Below are 24,345 nucleotides of genomic sequence, written 5' to 3'. Positions count from 1 at the left end.
AATACAGATGCATAATGAAAAAAATGGAAATTAACAGAGAAATAAATGCTGACAGACTTCTGGTATAGCAGATAAAAGGATAGGCACACATAGAAAGAAAATGTATGAAGAGAAAAAAAGAAATATTGAATACAGAATTTCTGGAAAATGAAATAAGGGATAGTCAAAAGATAACAATTGTACCGATAAACGAGAAGGAATCCTTGGTGCTGTTTGAGCTTGGTTATATTTATGCAGACGTTTCATTACCCATACTAGATAACATCATCAGTGCTATATCATAACAGTGCACAAATGATGTTATCTATTTGGGCCAGAGGTAGGCAACCTCGGCTCTTTTATGACTTGTGGACTTCAATACCCAGAATTCCTGAACCAGCCATGCTGACTCAGGAATTCTGGGAGTTGAAGTCCACAAGTCATAAAAGAGCCAAGATTGCCTACCCCTGATTTGGGCCTTTGCATAAATAGAAAGCCAGTTTGGTCTAGTGATTAAGGCACAAGACAGAAATCAAGAGACCGTGAGTTCTAGTCCTGCCTTAGCCATGAAAGCCAGTTGGGTGACCTTGAAACAGTCATTCTCAGCCCAACTCACCTCACAGGGTTGTTGTTGTGGGGAAAATAGGAGGAGGAAGGTGTCTTGGATATGTTCACTGTCTTGAGTTATTCATTAAAATAATAAAGGCAGGATACAAATTAAATTTAAAAAATTAAATGCAACCAGCTCAAAGTGCCAAGGACCCCTCATCTAAATCCTGAGCTACGAATATGAAAGCAACACATATTATCTATACATTACATTTATCCTTTCAAAAATAATACATTTCTCTTTAATATCACTAGCTTGACCAGGCCTATGAATCACCACAATCTCCATCCCTAATAAAGATAAGCAGAATTACTTAATGGCATGCTTGCACAATACATCTGTTGTTAACACTGTATGAATCTGAGATTTACCAATGAGACACAATTACAGAAAGTTCTCTGACATAGGGAACCTTACCTCTATCAGTTGAGCAAAAAACAAACTATGGTGATATTCAATTGCTAAAACCATTGACTGATTTGGACAAGAAAGCTAAATCTAAGCATAATATGGCTCAGTGGTTATGTGAGTACAATAAGAACATGAAAATAAGCCTGTTAGATCAGGCCACACTTTAGTATAGTCTACAGCAACGGTGTCAAACTGCCGGCCCACGGGCCGATTTCATCATACCGAAGCCGCGCCCACCCCATTGCCAGCAATGCAAAAAGAGTTGCGATATGTCATGACACATCACCTGATGTGGCGAGTTTGACACCCGTGGTCTACAGCATAGACTATATAGATATACTGAGATAATTACTCTGTTGGGGAGAAGGGCAGCATATAAATTTAATAAATAATAAAATAAATTTTGTTGCTCACAGCAGCCAACCAGATGCCTTTCAGCTGTCCAAACAAGGAGTGCTAGATTTATTTATTTTTTCTCAATGTTATCCTCCTGCAAAAAGTATTTGGAAGCCCACTGCCCCCAACCAAGATGTAAAATTGAGTGCTCAAGACTGATAGCCCTTCATCATTCTGCATTAATTTAGCCAATCCCCTTTTCAAACCACCTGCATAGCTTGTACTAATTTACTTACATAGGAAATTTATATAATCCCACTACCACTTCAAGCAAATAATTCTAGGCAGCTAATAATACAAACAATAAATACAATTAATAGCAAGGAATGTGTGCTTTCCAGTATATCATACAAAGCCTTTATATAGGATACCAGAAAGCATATTTTCCTTGCTTTTATATTAATTATTATTAGTAACCTGGTTTCCTTCTTCTTTATAAATTCTTCCACTTAAATGATAGCCCTTATGTTATATTTCTATAGCATCTTGAACATTATCTACAGACTCATTTTCATTGGACTCTGCTAACAACAAGGCTAAGCCAAGATTTTACAGCGTTCCAGAAACATAAGAAGGTTGGAGCTGTCTGCATTTTTGGATTTCCAGGAAAGACACTGCACTATGGGCAGTCAGAACATAACCATTGTGTACCACATATGGTTTAAAAGATGATAATCAGCATCTTGATGTACACCTAGAAGCCTTTTGGAAACCAGCACAGCTTTCACTGCATTCTGCACAATTGAAGTTTCCAAAAGTTTGTCAAGGGCAGCCCCCATGTGGATTGCATTGTAGTACCATAATCAAGATGAGAAGAGACAAAGGTGTATTGATTGTAAGTTGATGTTCATCACCAAGGAATCTGTCACTTCTACAGGAACATCCCCCTCATCCTGCAAACAATAGTCTCCTTGTCAAGACCCTTGTTCTTTTTGAAGGCAAAGGAGCTATTATACTGGGAGGAGCACTAAGTACTACTCCTGCCTACAAGATCTCTCTTAATACCTCTTTGACTATCTAAGCATCTCCAATGCAGCAATCCTGGATTTCAAGAAACTGACTTGATCTCTGAGAGTCAGGAGCTCATTGCACTGAACATAAACCCACAATCCATGGTCAACAGACAACGTACACATTATATAATATTTCAATATGCAAATTGAAATCTTCCTTGATTTCAGTTTAGTTATTAGTAATTTGGTCTCCTTCTTTATAAATTCTTCCACTTAAATAATAGCCCTTATTTTATATTTTTACAAAAAGTGAGCCATGAATTCCCCATGCAATAGTTAACTATGATGCCTAATCTGTAGAAAACACTGTGTATCACTCTCACAAGATTCTTCCTGTATCTGCCATCTAGCTAGCAAACTCTGAAATGCCACAATTTGTAACAAATGTAAAAGAATAAACAATCTGTAAAAATTGTAAACAACAAACAATCTGTTTGCCCTCTAGGTCACAAGCTCTCTTCTAAAAAGTGCTGGTTGAGACTAAGCTAGCTGAAGCATGCTTTTCCATCCACTAGTTCATCGTCTGATAAATGATCCATCTGCCTCTGTAAGATCTTCAGTTCAAACTGTGCTCTCAGAAAACAAGCAGACCCACTGAATCAGGAAAAAGACCTCATAATATTATCCAATTATAGAAATAACTTTCCTTAAATAAGCTCCCCAAATTTACCAATTTCTTCACAAATCTCCCCTATTTCTTTTTGATCCCCCGTTTGCTAATTCTGGCTATCAGCTTCCAAGACATACAATAATCTGGAGGAGTTTGGTAATATCTTTTCAGATTAACAAAATTTACTTTAAGTTTTTATGAGTCATAGCTCACTTCATCAGGTGCAAAGAGTGCAGGATTCCAATTGGGATGATACAGGGGGAAGCGAAAGGAAGACAGGGTATTTATGCAGTCGCAGGTTACAGATATGATAATTACCAGTACCATCTTAATTAATAATTGTAATGTGTTTCAAATGTGCTTTTAAAGCCCTGAAATAGCTTGAAACTTTCCGAAGGCCTGAAACTCAAGATCTCAGCTATTTCAGAAATAGCTTAAACATAAAGTCTTTTAAAAAGTTACAATAAAGTATTATTATAAAACTAAAGGTAAAATTTTCCCATGTCCAGTCATGTCCATCTCAAGGGAGTGGTGCTCATCTTCATTCTTAACTGAAGGAGCCAGCGTTGTCTGAAGACATTTCTGTGGCGATGTGGCCATCAAGACTGTATGTCAAGGTCCATGGAACGCTGTTACCTTCCCACCAAAGTGGTATCTATTTATCTACTTGCATTCACATGCTTTCAAAGTGCTAGGTGAGCAGGAACCGGGGTAAATAACCAAAGCTCACCCTGTTGCATGGTACAACTCTTGAACCCAGGCGTTCAGCTTTCCAGCTGACAAGCTCAGCATCTTTAACTGCTGAGCCATCACGGCCTCAGTCCATGAAAATATTTTTTTTAATAAAAATGTGTTAGCCTGAAAAGATACTATCAAATTCCTACTAATTTAGACTAACAAGGTTATCAACACATGCAAGTAAAACTCTTTCCAGTTTCAGTCCTTTAGTATCCACAATACACTATTTATACAACTTACCAACTCCCTTGCTTCTTCCAGCTGCTTTTCCACATTTGAAACCAACTGTCTCTTCTCATCTAAAACAAAATAATAGATGCTTAGTTGAACAATATTTCTATTCTGAGAGCCATGTTTAGTAACGACTTGGCAGTACTGAAATCTGGCAATTTTGCCAGAGCTTAGAAGCAACGGATTGAGCTAAGCTACTATTTTGTGGAAGACCTACAAAAAATTACACACTTATAGGCTGAGACTGGGAAGTTGAAAGATATTCCAAAAGCAAGCAATGGCAAATCACACTGTTGATAAAAAAAATTGCATGGCTGCACTATTTCCAGAAAATTGCCTGGACGTATCTAGGTAGCTATCAGAAAGTTGCAAATTTAAGGACATAATAAGGGCATCTTTCCTTTGTGTACATATTTTGTGTTTGGCACTAGGTAACTGTTAAGTGTGCATTTGCCAGGACAGTCTGTGAAAGAATGATTGCTCACTTTGAATCTTTAGCTTATACTCTATTTCTGAAGCATAGATTTTTATTCATAACAAAGCAAAGTAAAACTCTAATCACGAAGGGAAATTGGAACAAAAAAATAACAAAGCGATCTAAACTTCAAAATGATACTGAAAAGGATATAACATAGAATGGTTTCCAAATTGTACTAAATCCCATTTTTCTCCTGCGCTACACCCTGTTTTGACCAATGTGTTTGGTCTCAATCGCTGTACAAATACGTTGCCCCTAGGAGGCTTATGGGTTGTGACTTCAAAAATCCTAAAAGTTTTCCACAAGAAACCACCCTATCCAGTTCAGCTACTGTAGGCTGAGTCATAGGATCGGCAACCTTAGCTTAAGCCGGAGGAAAAGAAACAACAGGGAATTAAAGAAAAGGCTATCCCAGGAAGCCATCCCACTTATCATCCGAGGAGGAGCCGTCCTTCTTGTGAGCATCCCATACATCTCGACTGTGAAAAAACAGAATCCTGGGGTAAAAAAGGCATCGGTCCTGACCAGCAGGGTTCTTCCTAGAATATAATAATAATAATAGTAAAGTTGGAAGGGACCTTGAAGGTCATCTAGTCCAACCCCCTGCTCAGGCAGGAAACCTTATACCATTTCGGACAAATGGCTGTCCAGTTTCTTCTTAAAAACTTCCAGTGTTGGAGCATTCACCGCTTCTGGAGGCAGGTTGTTCCACTGGTTAATTGTTCTAACTGTCAGGAAGTTTCTCCTTAGTTCTAGGTTGCTTCTCTCCTTGATTAGTTTCCACCCGTTGCTTCTTGTCCTGCCTCCAGGCGCTTTGGAAAATAGCTTGACTCCCTCTTCTTTGTGGCAGCCCCTGAGATATTGGAACACTGCTATCATGTCCCCCCCCTTCCTTCTCTTTGTTAAACTAGACATGCCCAATTCCAGCAGCCGTTCCTTATATGCTTTAGCCTCCAGTCCCCTAATATCAGACTAACTATCTCATCAAGGCACGAAAGGACCACAATCGTGACAGATAGGCAGCAGGCAGTGACCTCGGCCGGGGAGATGCAGAGGGCTGAACCAGCCACCATCACCGCCATCACTCACCTCCTATCAACTTGGGGACTTTTCCGATGCGGTTCGTGATCTCAGCGGTAAGAACCGAAAAGTCTTGCTCGTAGCCCTCGAAATCAGAGGACATGATGGCGGCAGCAAGCAGAAGACAAGGCAAGACTTAAAGGTCCAAACAGCCAAACTGCCCGCCGCGAACGGAAGCAGAGGAAGAAATCCTCGCCTTTCGCGAGCCGCCGAAACACCAAACTCTCAACTCAGCCGCTAACCGCTCCTCCTGTCACAGCCAGACTTCCGGATTGAGTCCCGTGGACCATTTCTTCCCGGGTGCTTCTGACGCGAGCCGAAGTTCCGCTATCCTGTTTGCCCCGTCCCACGGACCCTCCGGCGCCTTTTCCTGATGCTGGGGAGTCGACGGCATTCACACCATTGTTATCTTTCGAGCAAGGCAAGGGATAGAAGAGGCAGGACCGACCGTCTTGTCGGAGCTTCGCTGCTAAGCAAATAAGAATTGTGGACCCCGTAGAAACATTTGGATTGAAAGATTTTATTTTTTTTTCCCATCCGCAATGTGTTCTTGTCCGTGGGGGAAGTGTTTCCCAGGGCACTTGCCAGACGATTGAGGGCATTTCCAAAGTCAGGGCGGAACGGAAGGATTGCATGTCCGGGTTCTGTGAAGGTGTCCCGGGGAAGTAGAGCACGGAGCCGCTGAAAGAGCGGCAAATAAGGCGGACGGCGGGGGCTCCCTTGCCGGCTCTGTCGGAAGAAAAGTCAGCGGGGGAAAATCTGGGACAAAGCAGGCTGGGGTTCGTCGCTGGTAAGCCGCGATGTCCTGCCTGGACTGCGGTCGCAGTAAAGGAATTGCAGACCCTTCTAAGCGTAGAAAGGATGGCAGAGAGGCGGTGTCGTGATCAGCCTTTGCTTTTACTTTGCCTGCTGAGTCTTCGCCAAGTCACTTATTTTTCCCATTGAAAGGAGGAGGAGGAGGGCTTTCGTTTCTGGTTTCCTTGTTCTTGAAATTGCGAGAAATAGGCAGATGTCCGGTAGCTGCCGCCTTTTCTCTATAGGGAAGCGGACGTAGCTCCGCTTCACCTGTTGAACTATTGCCTGTTGCAGCCTCTTTGTACTTAGGTGTTATATATAGAAGAGGGAACGAACTCCGTGCTGTCGTTTGTATTGCGATGCTCAAAGCACAGACAATGCTTTTGCTGTGTTAATTCGCGGGGAAGGATTTCACTCCCGGGGGTGGTCCCCGTTGTTTCAATTACTTATATAAGCGTTCGTGCATAAATTAACTTCAGCGGTAATGTGGAAAAGTGGGCACGGGTTTATTGCAAATCAAATCTTTTTTTTTTTGTGGCCGTAGAGCAGTGGTGAGGTATAATTGACCACATCAGAGTTGTTTAAATACAGGTAGTCCTCAACTTACGATCCCAATTGAGCCTAAAATTTCTGTTGCTAAGGGAGACATTTGTGAAGTGAGTTTTGTCCCATTTTACGACCGTTCCTGCACACAGTTGTTACGTGAATAATTGCAGTTGTTAAGTTAGTAATACAGTTGTTAAGTGAATCTGGCTTCCCCATGGACTTTGCTTGTCAAATTATGTGGGTATCACATAATCCCAGAATGCTGCAGCCATCATAAATATGAATCAATTGCCACACATCTGAATTTTGATCATGGGGGTGGCTGCAGTGGTTGTAAGTGTGTAAAATGATCCTAAGTCACTTTTTTCAGCATCATTGTAACTTCAAATTGTCACTAAATGAACTATTGTAAGTTGAAGACTACCTGTATTCCCAGGAAGATATAGCAAATAGTTATTTCTCACAGCAATACTTGTATCACAGAGTCCATATGTTATCCTATTGTCCTTGAACTTACTTGGAATGTTATTGAATTAATCAATCTGTAAAGAGGCTAAAATAAATACTTTGGATTATTAGTTAATGGTAGACTACCAGGTTGTTCTCTCCTTTGTGAAAAATCAAAACATTTTTGTAGTGGAAAACATTTTCAGATGCTTAACAGACACATAATTACTTTATTGCATTAGAGGGGGGGGGGATGTCCAAATAGACAAAAACAGTGACTTCTGCTAGCCCAGGTAATTTCCCACATGAAGAGATAACTTCACTGTAGTATCACAAACACTTTTTGAACCTTTCTCCTACTTTGTGACATATACATTTAAAAAAACATATCTAAATTCTTACTTGCATTTGAAATTAGTTCTTGGGTTGTTGCCTAGAATGAGGAACTGACGCTTCACTGAAAAGTATTTGAAACGTGACACTTAAAATTATTTCTTCAGGATTTGCTTCATAAACCTTGTTTATGTCGTTTGCCTGCAGTAAACAAAATAATTAACTAGATGGTCCACAGAAAAAATATACTCTTGTTAATATTTATCAGTTAATCTGACTTTGAACAAACTTGGAATCAATTTTCCAGTTCAGATATCAACTGATTTTTTTTTTAAAAAAAATGCACGCACACACACAAAATGAGGATTAGAGCCAAACATATGACAGAAAGAAAACAGGGAGTGGGCTGCTGGATAGCCCATTTTTGTGTCAGTGAATCATGGACTGTTGCTCCAAACCAATTTGTTTTTAATAAAAAATGTTTATTTCGTAGTTGCTGTGGTTGGAAATTGTCTTCCTTTTTTTTCTTTTTCTTTTTTTGCTCAGGTTTTAAAAGAAAACTCATGAAGCACTCCTGAAGTTGATGATTCTTTCAAATTTGAGGAATGGCTTAAATCCAGCTACTTCGAAATTAGTGTTTGGACATCTTACCATTCAAGTAGAGATGAAAATTTATGACAAGTGGAAATGTGTTCCTGAAAGAAATTTTATGAAATAAGAATCAACTTGAATGCAGAATGGGAATGTTTTTTTCAATCATTAGATTTGAAAATCTCTATGAACTGAAAAGACTATGCCACTGGGGGCCAATCATAGCCCTTAGTGTAATAGCAATATGTTCTGCCATGGCTATCATCGATGCAGTCCTGTGGTACTGGCCTTTGGATACAACAGGAGGAAGTATTAATTTCATCATGCTCATCAACTGGACTATTATGATCCTTTATAACTACTTCAATGCCATGTTTGTTGGCCCTGGTTATGTTCCTATTGGATGGAAACCAGTAAGCAAATAACAATATGGTATATCCCCTCCCATTAAAATAATATTTCACTCCATACCTTCCTGATTTTATGTTAGACAATGTCTTAGGAAACCTAATTCTTGGATCTGCAGAATGAAAAAATAGGAGCCAATGGGAAATTAATCTATGCACTTTTATGGATACTTGCTGAATATATAATTGCCATTACACATCTAAAACTATAGTCTGCCTCCTATCTAAGCAACAGATAACTAAAAGAATTTTATATCCTCAGGAGATTTTCTTTTTAAAAAAAAACATGATTTCTTTCTGAAAAAAAAGTTCTAGTGAGTAAGGCAGCTTGCAGGTAAGACCCATTGATCAAGGTGGTACATATGTCTGAGATTATTGTTGATCAATGCCCACCACCCTTACACAGTTGCATTGATTTTTTTTTCTTGTGCATTAGGCTTGTTCCTGCAGCAGGAACATTGTTATAGATGTTTTACTTCCTGAAATTCTGCTTTAATGCATAGGTGAACTTTATAAGGTATTTGTTTCTTTTATCAGTTTGTAAATATGTGTTTGTGTGTGTATATATATATACACACACATACATATATGTATGTATACATATATATATATTGTTTTGTTTTTAGGAAAATTCTCAGGACTGCATGTATCTTCAATACTGTAAAATATGCCAATCTTACAAAGCACCACGTTCACATCACTGCCGAAAATGTAACAGGTATTATTGCTATAAAAACTATTCATTGGGTAAGGTTAATACCTCCTTCTTTAATCATTTCATATATTTTATAGAATGTGAAAATAAACACTATGTCATGTTCCTCATGTTACACTTACAGCTTTTTTGCTCTGTTGATATTATCTGAAATTAAGGGTTCTTTTAAATGTCAAGAAATATTTGATAAATGAGAATAGGGATGGCTGCTGGTCACTGTGCTTGTATTAAACTTGGATTTGCTTCTTAGGTGTGTGATGAAGATGGACCACCACTGTCCATGGATTAATAACTGCTGTGGATTTCAGAATCATGCCTCATTTACACTCTTTCTTCTGCTAGCCCCTCTGGGCTGTATCCACGCTGCTTTTATTTTTGTCATGACCGTGTATACTCAGCTTTATAACAGGGTAAGAAACCACTGTTTTGCTTCTTTAAAACGTATGCAGAATTGTATGAATTCACTTTTGGAAAAACAGCTATACTTGCTGTAGTTAAAATTATATATCTTTTTTGTCTGCTACGTGTCTTCATATTGACAATCTGGAATGCTGGAAGGTTGTAGCTTTTGCTTTATATCTTTTATTCTTTCTTCATTTGACCCAGGATTAATTATTCCTCCTTCTATATAATAAATTTCACGAGGCTAATTTAAAGTCCAGAGGAGATGGGTGGCATAAAATTTAATTAAATTAATTAATCAGAAAGGAGAGTATGCCTTAAAGGTAGGAAAGTATGTTTCTTCAGAAATTGCACTCTGTGCCAAATTTTGCATCTGCCTCTCGGTCAACTGATAATAGATTGTGCCATTCAATAAGCTGGTTATTCTATTTTAAAACATCATATAAAATTAGGAAGCATTGGAAAAATATAGCAAATTAAAGAAAGAATTTGGGTTGAATTCTCTGTATCTTTTCAGAATGCTTAGCTTTAAATTCAAAGTTACTTATAAGTCTGGTACATCCAGTATATCTGTCATCTATTCGTGTCTTAACAAGTCATCTTTCCAAGAAATCAGATACTGTATGTCCTTCAGGTAATATATGACTTTTGGCTTAGGCATAAACTTTGGAAACAACTCAGATTGAAGATTGAACTTCTACCAATCAACAGTTAAGACTAGAGAGTTCTCGCTGAGGAACTGAATGTTGTTCAGCTGCCTACTTACCATTTTTCTTCTCTTTTGTTTCTTTTTAATAGGTCTCCTTTGGCTGGAGTTCTGTGAAAATTGATATGAGTGCAGTCAAGAGGGATCCCCGCCCAATAATCCCTTTCGGATTGTCTGCATTTGCTGCCTCTTTATTTGCCCTGGGACTGGCCTTAGGTACTACGCTAGCTGTTGGCATGTTGTTTGTTATCCAGGTGAGTCAGAAACAGATGAGATATTCTGATGAGATGTTCTTGTGCTCAAAGGGTGAGGATAGTTCTCAGCAGCTCACGGCATCTTATATTTTCTTAATTCTGGATTCTTTTTTTTAAAAAAAATCAGTCAGCAATTTGAATTTCCAATTTATCTACAGTGTATTTCGTAACAAAGACTTCATATATGTATTTGTAGGTGTGAGAGAAAGAGAGAGAAAGAAAGAAAGGGGTTAAGATATAGAAATCAGCTAGGATCCTATTGGAATTTGTGATTCAGTTCAAAGAAGTGAAAACAGATTTGTACCATGATTCATTTTTTGTTTTGTTTTGAGTTACTAGAGGTTAGTGCATATGTGTGTACAAAACATTACAAATGTTCTTTATTTGATCTGTGCTATGAGTCAATTCAGTGATTCGGGACTTGCTCATAAACACTAGGGGGCACTCATCACGTAACTTTGAACTAGCATTAAGTGAATGCTCGTAACTCGGGGATTACCTGTAGTAGAATTGGATTTCCTTTTCCTTTTTTTATACATTTATCCCTAATTTTTCAAGTGAAAATCCCAGCAGAGGGAAAAGAACAGTGTTAAGAAAAAGGAGACATTCAGTAAGGTAGTAAAATGACGGAAGATTCCTTTTGTCTCTTTATGCTTTGGTAAATCAATATATTGTATTGTTTTGATACAGTAGTAATTGAAGATTATTGACACTGTTGTTTAGATGACTTAGGTTGCAAATAGAAGAAAGAGAAAGAAGTATTCTATCAGTATTAATTACAATGTAGGTTAATATTACAAGCATAAGATTATTTGACTTTTCATCCAGACTTAATATTAAAGAAAAAAAAACCTCTGCAGATTGCATCAGAGTATTTGTTGTACTCATTCAGTCTTGTACTGATTACTTAGTATTTTGCTGTATCGTTACTTAGTATATACTCTCTCTTTTGCTTTGTATGTGTCTATCTACTGTATATATCATATTCCTATATAGATGAATAGGCAAAGCAAATTTAAGAAGAATTAAAATGCCAAGAAAGAAAAGAAGACTATTGAGTTTCTAACTTCTCTCTTTTTATACATCTGCTAATTTACAATATTTGTAGATTTTTAGGCCTCCTTGGAAACCAGACTGTAAATGATCATATTTGGCATGTTGTTGTAATGTATTTTATGTGGGAACAGTTCTTACTTAAATTTGATTAAACTTTTATTTTGTATATATATAATGCTAGTTTTGCCATTGCTATATATTCTCCAAGTTTAGATTTCCAATCAGATATTTTTGGAATTATATCTTTCTTTCAGTGTTGAACAAAATTTATTTTCGCTGCTGTGAGCATACAACTCATTAAATTATTTTTGTTCATTTTTTCCTGGGGTTATATCTAGTAATAACAGTTGTAGTTTCATTTAAAATGATTCTCATCATTTCCTTAAGTTAAAACAAATTTTGAGAATTATATACGGAAATTCTGAATCTGCTCTTCTAGAAAAACAAAAACGAACACTACCAAGATTTTCTACTAATCACTGCTTGTTGTGCAGCACTACAGAAGAAAGGCAGTTTATAGGTGATTTATGTCTGAAAGAAATAGTATGGGAAGGAAGGATTTTCCTGGTGTAACAAACAAAAGGAAGGAAGGGATGGTTTACTTTAGATTCAGATGTTACAAAAGAGTTCAGATGCACAATAATGAATAGCAGGAAGTCCTAATATGGCTTATTATTTAACCAAAGGCATGGAATGATAGAATAATAATAAGATGTCTGTTTGTTACAAATTCAAAACTTTCCAGATCACTTCCTAAGATTTTCACTCTCAAAACTTAAAGTAAAATTAAGTACTAGTGCATATATGGAAATGTAATTTAAGCATTTATGCTTATTTGCCATTATTCCACCATGCTATTTATGATATCAAGATTTTGGTAATTGGTGGGTTCAACTAATTTAGGAATAAAAAATAAACGGGACAATGGATGGACGGAGTGGATATACGAAGTACCCTTGAGTGTACTGAACCCAGAAATAATGTTTACTTGTTTATCTACAAAGACTTTTATTTATATTGATTCATTCATTCAGATTATAAACAGTACTGTTAAGGTTTCCTGTTCTCCATTTTTTGATCTAATACAATTTCTGTGGAATGAGTTTCTATTTCCTCACTTCATACATTGTAGTCATGAGCTAATCTTTGTGATTTTTTTTAGATGAAAATCATCATAAGGAATAAAACTTCAATAGAATCATGGATTGAGGAAAAGGTAAAAGTAGATATTCTCATACTCATTTAAATATATATTATGCCACAGAGGTAGACATCTGCAGTAGATGTTGATAAACAGTATTTTTACCCTTTCCTGTTTATATGACTTAATTAAGCCAGGATATTTTATGGCCTTTTCACACATTTTCTAAGATCTTTCATCACAAGAAGAATATCTGGTCAATATTGCCTTTTAAATGTTGGGTTTACTTGTAAACCAACTTGAACAGTTCTTTAAATTATTAACTTGTCTTGGCTCATAATAAATCTGTCCTTTTGTCATTCTTAAATTCATATTTATATGTTGGGCAATTGCAGCAGCTCAACTTCATTGAAGCTTCTATATCTTAAGAAGCTACTCACTAAAGAGAGAAAGGCTTGATGGAAGAAAATCTTGCCAATTGAGCACCTTCTGATATTTAGATGTGAAAATCACAAAAGTGGGGGGGGGGTGTTAAAAAAAAACAGGACTCTCTGTTTTTCTCTATTTATATCTTTCTACATTGAACATATCCTCTAAGGTCATAATCAAAGCAACCACTAGCATACAGTAAAGAACTTTAAGGAATTATGCGAACCAGCACAGTGCTTTTAAGAAACATAGTGAAAGGTTATGAAATCAAAAATAGTTTGACATTGTAAAGGAAGGTATTTTCCTATTTAAATGCAATTATTTTTATTTAGTATTTCTGAAATAGAACTGTCTCTTTTTATTACTCAATATAAATTGAACCAACAATATTCTGGCTTAATTGAGTGCTGAAGAATGTATGATTTTAAAAGTTTTCCACTGTATTTAAATAACAAGTTAAAAATATGCCATCTCACATCACACTTATCAAAACATCATGGTTCTGAGGTGTTTTGCTCTGTCTCTATTTACAGCTACTGCTCTACCAGTAGAAAATAAATATCAAACAGTATAGCAGTCCATACAATATATAGTATAGCAATCTATACAAAGGGAATGGAGGAAAAGAGGTTTTTTTTTTTCCCCTCACTGCAGTGATCTGCAGTGAGGAAAAAAAATCTTTTTCTCCATTCCCTTTGTTTTGTATGTGGCTGTGGATCCTGGGATTTCTCTTTTACCCTAGTTGAACCTTTCTAATTTTTTACTACAAATATCACAAGTTTGAAAGTTGGGTAAGAAAAGTTCCTCCATGTTAGAAATCTAATTCATGCGATTGACGGTTTTCTTCTTGTCAACTGTATTTGTATACATTCCTTGCAGGCCAAAGACCGCATTCAGTATTATCATACAAAAGAAGTCTTTATATTTCCTTATGACCTGGGAAGCAAATGGGATAACTTCAAGCAAGTCTTTACATGGTCTGGAAATCCAGAGGGAGATGGCCTGGAATGGCCTCTAAGAGAAGGCTGCCATCAGTACAGTTTAACAGTATGCTACTTTCCTTTGCTTTTCCTTTATGTGCTTTCAATTAAATGTGAAGTAAATGCATTGAGAAATTGTACTGTTCTGAAATGCTGTTTCATATCTTTCAGATTGAGCAGTTAAAACAGAAAGCTGACAAGAGAGTGAGAAGTGTAAGTCATCATCAATTGCCATCTATATTACCTGATCTTAGCGTAATATCATTTTGAAAGTTAAGAACTGGATGGTTTCATGTTACATTTTAGAACTCTAAAATATGTTGGCTAAAATAGAATACTATAATAATGCCATTATAGCATAAAGTATTGTTATTTCTATATAAGCATTGTAATTTATCGTAAGATGTGTGTGATATTATGAATGTCTTTAGCTTGGTGGAAAGAAATCGAAGCAAGAAAGAGGAATCAAGTAAAAAGAGAAGAGGAAATTCTAAATAAATAGCTTATGAGCTATTGCTCTGTGTTGAACATTTTAATTGATTTTGTTTTAGTTAGTCATTAACCTAACAGTTATGGAATACATTGAAAATGCTGAACAAATACTTCCCTTAGACAAATCTCCTGAAAGTCTTAAAATCCCAGTAACATTTCCTGGCAAAAAGTATAATTTTTCTATATAAAAGATAATACTAGTCCTTTGACTAAACTAGCTTCTTATAGAATTGAACCTAATATATTAAACTTATATCAAACAATTAGATCAATAGTTCATTTTTTACACTACAGGTCATGACTTCTCTGGAAAAACAGCTGCTTTCCAGTTGGTCAGAGCTGTCAAGCAGACGGGAGAAGCTGTTTTATGTCTATAAATTCTGGATACTTATAGTTTTCCACCCTAATTATATACCCAATAATTCTTTTTGATGGGGAGGGTGCCTTTGGGTCAGTATTGCCTCTTTGCGGGCAAGTGGTTTGCCATTGCCTCCTTTCTAAGGCTGAGTGATTGGCCAACTGGCTTTGTGACTAAAGTGGGACCAGAAGACATGGCCTCAATTTCTAGCCTGATGCCCTAACCGCTACATCAGCGGTTCTCAACCTATGGGTCGCGACCCCATTTGGGGTCGATCGGCCATTTCACGGGGGTCGCCAAGCAAGGCTGTCTGCCATTTTTCCCCCTTTTCCGGCGGGTGCCTTACCTTCCTTGAGCTGGGCCAGCTGGTGGTCGGCCTGCTCCGTCTCTGCCGCTTGCCAGCTACGCCTCGGCCGGCGCAGGGGGCAGAACCACGCATGCGCGACGCTCCCGGGCAGGGAAAGTCCTCGACTTACGACCGGTTGGGTAGTCCTCGACTTATGACTGGTTGAGTCCTCGACTTACGACCGGTTTAGTCCTCGACTTACGACCGGTTTAGTCCTCGACTTACGACCGGTTGGAGGTCGCGGCATTAAAAAGGTTGAGAACCACTGCGCTACATCAAACTGGCTCTCTGGAAATTCATATTTTATCTTTGAGCAAATAGTTGTGGACAGATAGATAAGATTATAATGCTGTACAAATCTTTATTTTTTGAAACATTGCATCAGTATACATAATTTTAAATAAAATGTTTAAATAAAATTATGTTCAACTACTCCAAATATAATATCTTGTTACATCTTATCATTCCTATCAAAAAAATTTTTATAGTATTGTTGTTTTCTGAGTATGTGATGTCTAAGAGACATAATGGCTTTTTAAAGACCCCAAATTTCCTTATAACATTTCAATCCCCGCTTTTATTTGACTGCTCAAAATTCTTCCAAAGCAGGTCTTATCTCTTCATGTGTTTCCTTCATCATGCAAACACTTTATTTATTTCTGCAATTTGGATGGTGTTCCTTTCATAAAGATTGAGTGGCTTATAATAATACAAATGTTAAGTAGAGAGACTAAAAAGAACCCCAAACCCAATGGTACTATAGTTTCCTGAAGAAAAGCAACTATGGCTTACAATGGCCCACACAAAAGGAGACTACACATAAGAATTCATAGCACAACTATTTCCCAACAGCAATTGCTGGTTCTTCAAAGATACAAACAGCAACTGTGTCCTTAGATGTATTTGTTTCTGTTTATTTGATCTGAATATTCTTCTACTTGCACAAAGGAAAGTTGCTAAAATACGTTCAAGAGCACCTTTCTATACAGGTGCAGGATCTAACCATAGACATTTACTATAAGATTGTGAAATGGAGGTGGGAGGGAAACGCAGATAATTCACCTTCTACCTGAAAACCTACAGTAAATATCAAAATAATGTATAATTGGCGGGTGACAACAGTTAGAAAAAGTTTTGGCATCTAAAGAAAGTGAAAATGATTTATGTAATTCCAGCTCCTCGTTAATATAAATCTAAAAAATTAAATATTATTGTTTGTATCTCTATTATATTTAAACATCTTCACCATCTTGACTAGGTCCATTAATTTCAAAAGCCTTTCTTCCATTGTAAGTATATATTCTTTCCATCTTTGGGCTTATAACTGCGTTGCTTGCCGATGTCATATATAAAAATAAAGCTCCTGTTATTCATCCACCTGATATCTGCCATTCCTAAAAGAAAAGCTTCAGATTTCAATAGTACATCTACTTTCAAAATTTTATGAACCAACAAAAATACCTGATTTTAAAATTTCTTAGCCTTCTTACTATTTTATAATCAATGGTTTGTAACCAGAAAAGTATCTTGAGCAACTTTTTTTAATCCAATTTTCTAGGTACGGTACCAAGCAATAGAAGACTATAATGGTGCCTTTTGCCCTGTTACAAAAGGCATAAGGACTTTCTGCACAACTCCATGCACTGAGGAGCCTAGAATTATCCTTCGCAAGAGAGACCATATTTTAGCCACCCGAGGACTGAAGTTAGTATCTCTATATATGATTACTTCAAACTTTTAAAAATGTTTCAAAGGTAAACAAGTGCTGTCTGTTTAATTCTTTATTCTTTTTTTTTTAAATTTTTTGGCATTGGATGTATGGCGACAAAATTACTGACCTGGCAACAAATGGTAATTACTTTGTTTTAAAGTTAGAATATCTTATTTCAATTTCATAATGTAGTTTATATGCACTTTATGTCTTAAGTACATTATTATCAGAGGGTTCCAAATGCCAAACCCATTAAAACTATAATAAAAATTTGAAAAGCCAATCTGAAATAGTTTAATATGAATTCAGCAGATTTAGAGCATAGGAGATTAAGGAATTCTAATTAGGAAAATCTGTGATACAACTGCCTACTTAAAGATAGAAAGGTACTATGCCATTATATCAAATAGATAATATGTCCATCTTCCAGCATTTTAGAATTTAGAGTATTTCAAAAGTGTATCTAGAAACTAGAAAATGGAGTTGATTTAAATAACTAGATTAAATAATTAAGAGTGCAGTTTTAAACATATGTCCTTGGACATAAGCCCCAATTTATATCAGTGAGATATACTTCAAGTTTGACATCTGTAGGTTTGTGCTATTAGGAACTTCATTTATTTTCAGGTTCTTAAAAGGACATAATGCTTCTAAATAAACTCCTACAGCAATGTAGTTACTATAGGCAACATCTAAGTCATGTCCTCCATCTTGAAGAAAAATTGTGAAAACTGAAAAAAAAGAGTTTAGTTTTGCAGATTTTACACAGTTTTTGACAGGGCTCGGAATGTATAGTGATGGGACGGGAAGGAAAAATCTGCAAGTGATATGGTCTTTGATTTCTGCTGTTCTTTATCACTGTTAGATGGGGAGAGAATCAGAGGTTGGTTCCCAAGAAAATGTGTGGAAAAATGCCTGTATGATTCTGAATCAGATCAGCCGTTGGATGGAGAAAAGAAAGCAAGATAATCCTCTGATAACTGGAAAAGTTTGCTTTGGACCACTGTCCTTCTACTTGAATATTCTATATATATTCTTATGTATGGAACAAGCATCATATTTTGTGTGTTTGCAAGGATGGGAGCTTCAGTGCCATAAATCTAATCATCTTTTGTCATTTTCAAAAGGGAGGGAGCCATTCCATGGATGCCTTTTCATATTATAGCTTTCACAATATAGAACACATTTGGCTTGTTTTTTTTATTTAATTTTATTATATAATCTTAAGAAATGTAAGAGCTACATTTTTTCGGATATTTAAGCAGTATTTAAGTACTGCTCATTTAAAAATATATTCTCTTGGTATTTACATTCCTCAAATTACTTTTCTATTGCCATCATGAGAGTTGAAAGAACCATATGAATGAATGCAGCTGAGTTGACTTAGCTGATGCTTTGGATTTTTTCTTATTTTAATATCATGTGATTTTTATTAAACAAAAATAAAATGGAAAAGATTACATTTACTCTTTAGTGCATCTTTAGTGATGAACGTGCTGATTTTTTGCAGTGAAATAACAAAACCAGATAACAATTCACACAACATGTTAACCCATGACAGCACTTTTTGCTTCTGTGTAGTGTAATGTGTGACATCAAATTATTACTATATTGCTTTCTCCAGCCTGGTACCCTGTAGATACAATAAATTTTATCCAATCAGCAGGGATAAATTGTTGCACTTGGTTTCTTCCTCTCTCTGAAGGTAATGTTCAGTCAACATCTGAACTTTCTTCTAAATTACAAGTTTTTTTATATATTCCTCAGAACAAGTTTCTATGAGACTCTACAGTTAAATTCAATAATCAAACAAATACATGCATTAAAAAAGTATAAAACATTGAAATAGAGAAATATAATTAGATTGTAGTTAACTCTTTAAGTAGGCCAGGTCAAAAATCAAACATCACAAGGATTCCAGGATTGCCACTTTATTGTTTTATTGAAATATATATTGAAAGCTTGTTCAAAACCTTTGCAGCCCCCTTTTTAAAGACAATAGGCCAGTGTAGAGCTTTTCTTTCTACTCTTCAGGTCTGATAAACCATTTTACCTTTCCCACCTCCTCAAGGCAAGAAATAAATTCCTTTATAGCAGTGGTTTTCCAATTTGACAAGTATATGAAGTATGGACAACAAGTCCCAGATTTCCCCAATAAACACAGTGGCTGGGGAATTCTAAGAATTGAAGTCCACACTTCTTAAAGTTACCTAGTTGGGAAAATACTGCTCTACAGCAAAATATGCAGAAATGCCTGATTGGCTAGTCTGTTAAATGTATGTTGCAGATGTCATTTTAAGCACATGAATTTGTGCTCAATAAATAAATCCTCAAGTACCACTTAAGTTTAAAAAGTGGCAGAAAGTGAAGAAAGCTGTGGTGAAGCATAATTCATATTGCAGAAGACAATTCATAGAGATGTAAATTCCAATGCAGTAAGGATTTTGACATTAGTGCATTTCACTTGTCTGACACATATTTCCAAGATCTTACTTTTGGTGGCACAAACTACTATAGCTGCATCTAATTTACAGTTATAAAGAGCTATTAGTCTATAACCATGCAAGTATGAAAGTTTAGTACTAGTCTTTCAGAGAAGACCAGATGGGAGAAAGTGCTGTAATAGTTGATAAATAGAAAATAAATACTTTTCAACTGTGACATTAAACAGAACTGTATCAAATTAACAATGTGAAAGAATATAGGAACAACTTTATGAATTGCTTCGAATTAGATTGGGTGGAAAATGTATAGAAAAAGTTTAACTGCATGTTAAAAAAAAGATATATGTATGCAAGTTCCAATGGCTAAATAGTAGAAGCTATTGCTGTTTTTTTTTTGATTCAGAACATAAGATCTTCAGGGTACAAAAAATTATGGCTTCAGGGTGATAACAATATTGTTTTTGCCTAAATGCAGATGATCAGTATGAAGAAGCCACCCTGTAGGCCTATTTCAAGTCAACAGTATGTATAATGACACAATCATAGCATTGAAAATGGCCCTTTTATTCTGTTTACATTATTGATTGTTTAAATTTGTTTAATTTTTTTACTACTAAAAATTGGAGTGTTATCTTGTTAAATGTAATTCTCTTTACCACAATGAGTCAAAAGTACCTATATTTTCCATTACTACTGTCCCTGAAATTGTACTGAACCTTATTTTAGCATCTGTGATTGGCAAAGATGCCTGATGCATTGTACTTCATGAAAATCTCAGATCTGTAGTAGTATAGAAAATATTTCAAATCATCCAGTTATGACTGTGAAATGGACTATTTTGCAATGCTTGGTAATATCTCAAGTGGGAAGTACAATATATTCTCTATTTAAGCAAAAGGTTATTAAATTTTAATTATATTATAAATTAGAATTATGACATTTCAGAAATTGAAAATAATTCTGAACCTGTCAAAATTAAAAATAAGCTTAAATAAAGAAATGTTTAATTATTAAAAGCAAACAGTATAGTTACTTATTCTATCTAGGCTCCAATGAAATCAAATTAGTTGTGTTCAGAGAAAAAATTGTTTTTATTATTTTAGGGGTTATTTTATTTCTATTTTAGGTCATTATATCATGTGGTTTGTTTGGCTACAGAGCCAACCCACTGTAAAACTAAAATTAACCACGAATTCAGCATTTTTGGATATTCCAAATACCTTTGTATATAGATAAATTGACAAATATTTTTAGGATATGTTCTTTTACTAGATTTTTATTTTTCATATTCAAGTTTCAGTTAACAGATAGTCATTTTGTGCTTTAGTGGAATTGGATATACCATTTTAAAATATATATACAATTGATGCTAATATATTTAAGTGCTCATCTATGGGTGATACATCCTATACGTACATGAAGTATATTTTACAGTTTTTAAGATATGATAGAGTCCCCAAAACATTATATATTACATTATCCTTCTTATGTAGTTAATAGCTAGTGTATTGCCATAACAACTCAATCAAACGAGTACAATGTCATTATGTTCTCTTAATAGTCTGATAGAGTTCAATGTTTTCCCATAAGCTCAGTTTTTTAATATGTTTTTAATCAATTTAACACTTTTCAGTTTCAGTTAGGGTTATACAATAAAGGAAAATGTACTTTCCCCAGTGGTTTTAAATAATTGAAGCCAGTGCAGTCTGTTACATGTCTGGGCATGTAACTCTAAATGGGATTCTTTAACCACCTACACATATACCATGTTTATTGGTCTCTTTTAGCAGTTTCCTTTGCCAGTTAGGCACTTTCATAATCCACTGTCAATATATTCAGTCAAGGTGGCCTTCATTCTTTTACATGTCAGAAGCATAAAGAGCATCAATTTGACTCCTGAAGCGTTTGACAAGATCTGTTCTTCTTGACTTCAGTGTTGGGGTTAAGAGTCCATTTTCAACTGTAAATAGTTCTGGATGAAGATAGATGTATTTCACCTGGTGGAGAAAATATTTTGTCATAATCAAAAATGTTTGACACATAACTATGGTACCATGAAGGCAGTTACCATTTTACTGACAAATGTTAAAGAATAGCATAACTGAGGAGACAGTCTACAGCATCCTTATTTCATTTTCATATTTATGGAATAGTTATCTTCCACTGAATTTATACTTATAATTGAGGTTCAAGGCCTATCTCTAACTGGAATAATATAGGGAATGAAATCCTCTAAAACAGTTATTGTATTAACTGTGTGCCATCTATGTGTGTCAGAATATCAGAAATATGCCATTGTTAATTCTGAAGTCTTTTGGAAACCCATTGTAAAAGATTTGAGCTCATTAGAACTCTAGGAATCATAATATGTGTGAAGGGTTATGATCAGCAAACATACCCTGGTATTATTAAGTCCGTTCCAAATTAGGTATAGCACTTTTCTGTTTATGAAATCAAGCATATTTTAAACATGAATAAAATGAATATACAAATCTTCATCTTGTATATCAAATCTCAGGACAGCAAAGTAGAATGGGAATTTAGGGAGAGCACAACTTTTGGGTGTTCATCATAATGGGGATTGAAATTTAATATAGAGAAAGCAATATTTTCTTTTTGAATTTCTTACAAAACCATTATCTTCAGCAATTTCCTAGATAATTACTTACTTGTTCAAAGGTCTTAAGCCCAGCTTCTTTCCCCCATTTGTTCATGTCCATCAATACAGCATTTTTCACTACCTTGAAACAAAAATGGAGTTTAACTCTTAACAGTTTGCCATTTAAAAAATAATAATAATATTAACCTAAATGTAGATAACACTGCTTTTTGAAGTGTAAGTCAAGTGTAGACTGAAAATAATGACATTTGAAACAAACAAAAAAACCAAATAGTAAACCTGATTAGTCTTTCTGCGTAGTGTAACAATTAAGGAATTTAAACTTTCAATTCAAACTTTCTATTTTGAAGGGTTTGTAGGATAATTGCTAAGAAATGTCATTAAAATTACTTCTATAAATTAATTCTACCTAGTCAACATGTTCATGGAAATTTTTTCTCTCATACCTTAATCCATTAAGATGAATTTGGTTTACACCAAAGAGATGTGCTTTTCTCAATTAAGAGACATCATTTTGTTTCTTCATATCGGAGCTATCAAGAACTATCAACTTGTACAATGCAAAACATACAGATAATCCTCAATTTAACAATCATTTGTTTAGGACTATTCAGATAACAATAGCATTGAAAAAGTGACTTGCAACCAGTTCTTGCATTTACAAGCATTGCTGTATTCCTACGATCATGTGATCAAACTTTGGGCACTTGGCAATCAGTATGTATTTATGACAGTTGCGACATCTCAGGGCCATGTGATTGCCACCTTCACAGCTGGCTTCTAAAAACAAAGTAAATGAGGGAAGCCAGATTCACTTAACAACCACATGATTCTCTTAACAACTGCAGTGATTCACTTAACTGTGGCAAAAAGGTCATAAAATCAGGCACGATTCACTTAATCAAGTGCCTTGTTTAGTAAATTTTAATCCCAATTGTAATCTTAAATCAAGGACTACCTGTAATTAAATAATTCGTTCAGGTTACTGGTTATTATAGTCCTAAACTACAATTTCCACAAGGTACCTCTGGCCTATTATGAGCTACATACAATGCAAGTTCCTAGTTTCAGATTAATACCCAACAAACTTATCACTTTTGTGCTGAACAACACCATGGAAATTATAATGCTTCTCAAAGTGCAAATGTTAATATAAAAAAAATGCAAGGTGATATCAATAAGTAAACTGTGCATAAACTCTCAGTTCATTCTGTAATGCCAGTTTGGAATGCTAAATCTTGGTTTAGGATCACTGTTCTATTGGACAACCATTTTTCTTCCATATCTAGTTACCTTGTTTAAATTCAATCTGGCAACTAGACAATTTTTATGGCATAAATAAATGCAAAAGTCATAAGTGGTTCTTGCTGTGATGATTTGATAAGTAATGATATTTCAGGACACTCATTTTCTCCCATTGTGTATACTGACACATTTTATAGATTATGCTAAAGCATGAATTGTTCAATGATAGTTTCCTGTTGAAACCACTGAACTATATTTTCTAAACTACAGTGGATGTCTTTATAATATGTTCATCCAAAATCAAATAAACCATATTTTAGCTCAGTGTGACATGTAAACCTGAATAACTAACACTGACTGACTATATTCTTTATAAAGTAAAATGTATGTCCACTTACTGAATTTTTGCAGAGTTCTTCAAATGAACCTTTTACTCCCAGGTTTTCTGCAAATGCTGGAAGTGTTTCTTCATCAGGAACTACTATACCCACCAAGAAAGACTGTTTAGGAAGCAAAGAACATATTCAGATTTTAATCACCTTAGAAAAGAAAGGATTTCTCCCCAAGATATTCTCTGAAACAGGGCGGTGTTGGGAGGGACTCGTCGCTCCCACGTAACACCGCTGCTGCGCGAGCTGCATTGGCTGCCGGTGGCCTTCCGGGTGCGCTTCAAGGTACTGACTATCATCTTTAAGGCGCTCCATGGCAGCGGACCAGGATACCTTCGAGACCGCCTTCTGCCACAGATTACCTCCCATCGGCCAGTACGCTCCCACAGGGT

The 24,345-nt window shown here is 35.7% G+C and overlaps 3 protein-coding genes across 4 annotated transcripts in view; 1 reads left to right on the top strand and 2 right to left on the bottom strand.

The window, feature by feature from the left end:
- VTI1A (vesicle transport through interaction with t-SNAREs 1A) overlaps positions 1–5,797 on the bottom strand; it is a 139,097-nt gene extending 133,300 nt beyond the window's left edge. Inside the window, exons 1-2 of the mRNA XM_015814599.1 lie at positions 5,556–5,797; positions 3,998–4,056 (exon numbers count right to left, since the gene is read on the bottom strand). Of these exons, the coding sequence (XP_015670085.1) occupies positions 3,998–4,056; positions 5,556–5,649 (153 nt within the window). The 5' untranslated portion in view covers positions 5,650–5,797. The remainder of the gene's footprint in view (positions 1–3,997; positions 4,057–5,555) is intronic.
- A 2,421-nt stretch (positions 5,798–8,218) lies between these two features.
- Positions 8,219–18,924, top strand: ZDHHC6 (zinc finger DHHC-type containing 6). Of its 2 annotated transcripts, none has more exons than XM_015814582.1 (10): positions 8,219–8,671; positions 9,292–9,383; positions 9,631–9,790; positions 10,581–10,742; positions 12,961–13,014; positions 14,248–14,415; positions 14,520–14,561; positions 17,103–17,248; positions 17,352–17,395; positions 18,121–18,924. In XM_015814582.1, exons 1-10 carry the CDS (start codon positions 8,405–8,407, stop codon positions 18,222–18,224), a joined length of 1,239 nt encoding a protein of 412 aa, XP_015670068.1. In that variant the 5' UTR covers positions 8,219–8,404; the 3' UTR covers positions 18,225–18,924. The 2 variants fall into 2 exon arrangements, with proteins under 2 accessions (XP_015670068.1, XP_015670069.1); XM_015814583.1 differs by having other exon boundaries at positions 8,537–8,690.
- Positions 18,925–21,032: 2,108 nt separating this feature from the next.
- Positions 21,033–24,345, bottom strand: part of ACSL5 (acyl-CoA synthetase long chain family member 5) — a 19,118-nt gene continuing 15,805 nt past the window's right edge. The window contains exons 17-19 of the mRNA XM_015814598.1: positions 23,963–24,085; positions 22,369–22,440; positions 21,033–21,696 (exon numbers count right to left, since the gene is read on the bottom strand). Coding sequence (XP_015670084.1) covers positions 21,559–21,696; positions 22,369–22,440; positions 23,963–24,085 — 333 coding nt within the window. The 3' untranslated portion in view covers positions 21,033–21,558. The remainder of the gene's footprint in view (positions 21,697–22,368; positions 22,441–23,962; positions 24,086–24,345) is intronic.

Source organism: Protobothrops mucrosquamatus, unplaced genomic scaffold (genome assembly GCF_001527695.2).
Source record: "Protobothrops mucrosquamatus isolate PMUCROS unplaced genomic scaffold, P.Mucros_1.0 scaffold266, whole genome shotgun sequence".
In the NCBI taxonomy this organism is placed as follows: Eukaryota; Metazoa; Chordata; class Lepidosauria; order Squamata; family Viperidae; genus Protobothrops; species Protobothrops mucrosquamatus.
Note: the sequence above shows the minus strand (reverse complement) of the source record. Positions and strands in the feature narration are given on the sequence as shown.

Coding starts and splice junctions, on each gene's coding strand:
- ZDHHC6 (XM_015814582.1), top strand. CDS start 8,405: ATGGGAATGTTTTTTTCAATCATTAGATTTGAAAATCTCTATGAACTG. Junction 9,384..9,630: donor CACTGCCGAAAATGTAACAG/GTATTATTGCTA, acceptor TTTGCTTCTTAG/GTGTGTGATGAAGATGGACC. Junction 14,562..17,102: donor CTGACAAGAGAGTGAGAAGT/GTAAGTCATCAT, acceptor CCAATTTTCTAG/GTACGGTACCAAGCAATAGA.